The sequence below is a fragment of the Echinops telfairi genome, unplaced genomic scaffold, assembly GCF_000313985.2.
Source record: "Echinops telfairi isolate 266 unplaced genomic scaffold, ASM31398v2 ScPeMD7_5592;HRSCAF=6446, whole genome shotgun sequence".
In the NCBI taxonomy this organism is placed as follows: Eukaryota; Metazoa; Chordata; class Mammalia; order Afrosoricida; family Tenrecidae; genus Echinops; species Echinops telfairi.
The window spans coordinates 10,661,105-10,661,913 of record NW_022109491.1 but is presented as its reverse complement, the minus strand read 5'-3'; the positions used below and the strand labels follow the sequence as shown (position 1 = coordinate 10,661,913).

The window sequence follows — 809 nt, the reverse complement described above, 5'->3', positions numbered from 1 at the left end:
GGGTGGGGAAAGTTGGGAGGGGCCCAGCAGGGTCTTCCACCCAGAGACCCCAGGCCAGCATGGCATAACCGGCCCCTCCCTTTGCAGCACCGCCACCCCAGCACCTTTTGTACCCAGAGCCACTCAGTGCCTGGTGTCGCTGCAGTTTTAATGACGTTGGTCCTAATTTCCACGCCCTTGGGGCTGCCCCCGGAGGTGGGAGGGTGGGGGAGGTGAGCAGCGGTGATGATGCTTCTGGTCCTCAGCCTTCGGGGGTGGGGTGGGGGGCGCTAGGAGGCTGGGGCCTCATCGTCCGCGCGGTGGCCGGCGTAGAGCGCGGCCAGTGGCCGGAAGCGCGGCCCCCAGCCGCTGAGATAGGCGAAGTCCTGCTCGGAGCCCGAGGAGCCGGTGTGCAGCGAGCTGAGCGAGGCGGCCGGCGAGTCCGCGCCCTCGAAGGCGTACGTCTGGAAGGCGTCGTAGGGCGGCACCGACAGGTCCCCGTCCGCCAGGGCCACCTTGCGCCCGATGAAGTCCCTGAACATCGAGAAGTCCGGCTCGGGGCTCGGCGGCCCCTGCGGCAGCGAGTGGCGCTCCGAGGGCAGGCTGGCCTGCGGGGGGCTGCCCGCGCCCCCGCCCGCGCCCCCGCCGCCACCCGCGTCGCCGCCCTTGAGCTCGCCAAAATCGTAGAGGCTCCGCAGCGCCGACATGTCGTAGGCTTCCGTGTCCTGCTCGCCGCCGCCCTCGTCGTTGTATTTGATGACGTTGTCTCGCATGTCCTCGTCCTCGTCCGAGGTCAGGTGGCTCTTGTGGTGGCGCCTCAGGGTGAGGAT

The 809-nt window shown here is 69.6% G+C and overlaps 1 protein-coding gene across 1 annotated transcript in view; it reads right to left on the bottom strand.

Moving 5' to 3' along the window:
• Nucleotides 1–269: 269 nt before the first annotated feature.
• Nucleotides 270–809, bottom strand: part of CDH22 (cadherin 22) — a 72,191-nt gene continuing 71,651 nt past the window's right edge. Inside the window, exon 11 of the mRNA XM_030887055.1 lies at nt 270–809. This exon is cut by the window's right edge and continues 16 nt beyond it. Within this exon, the coding sequence (XP_030742915.1) occupies nt 270–809 (540 nt within the window).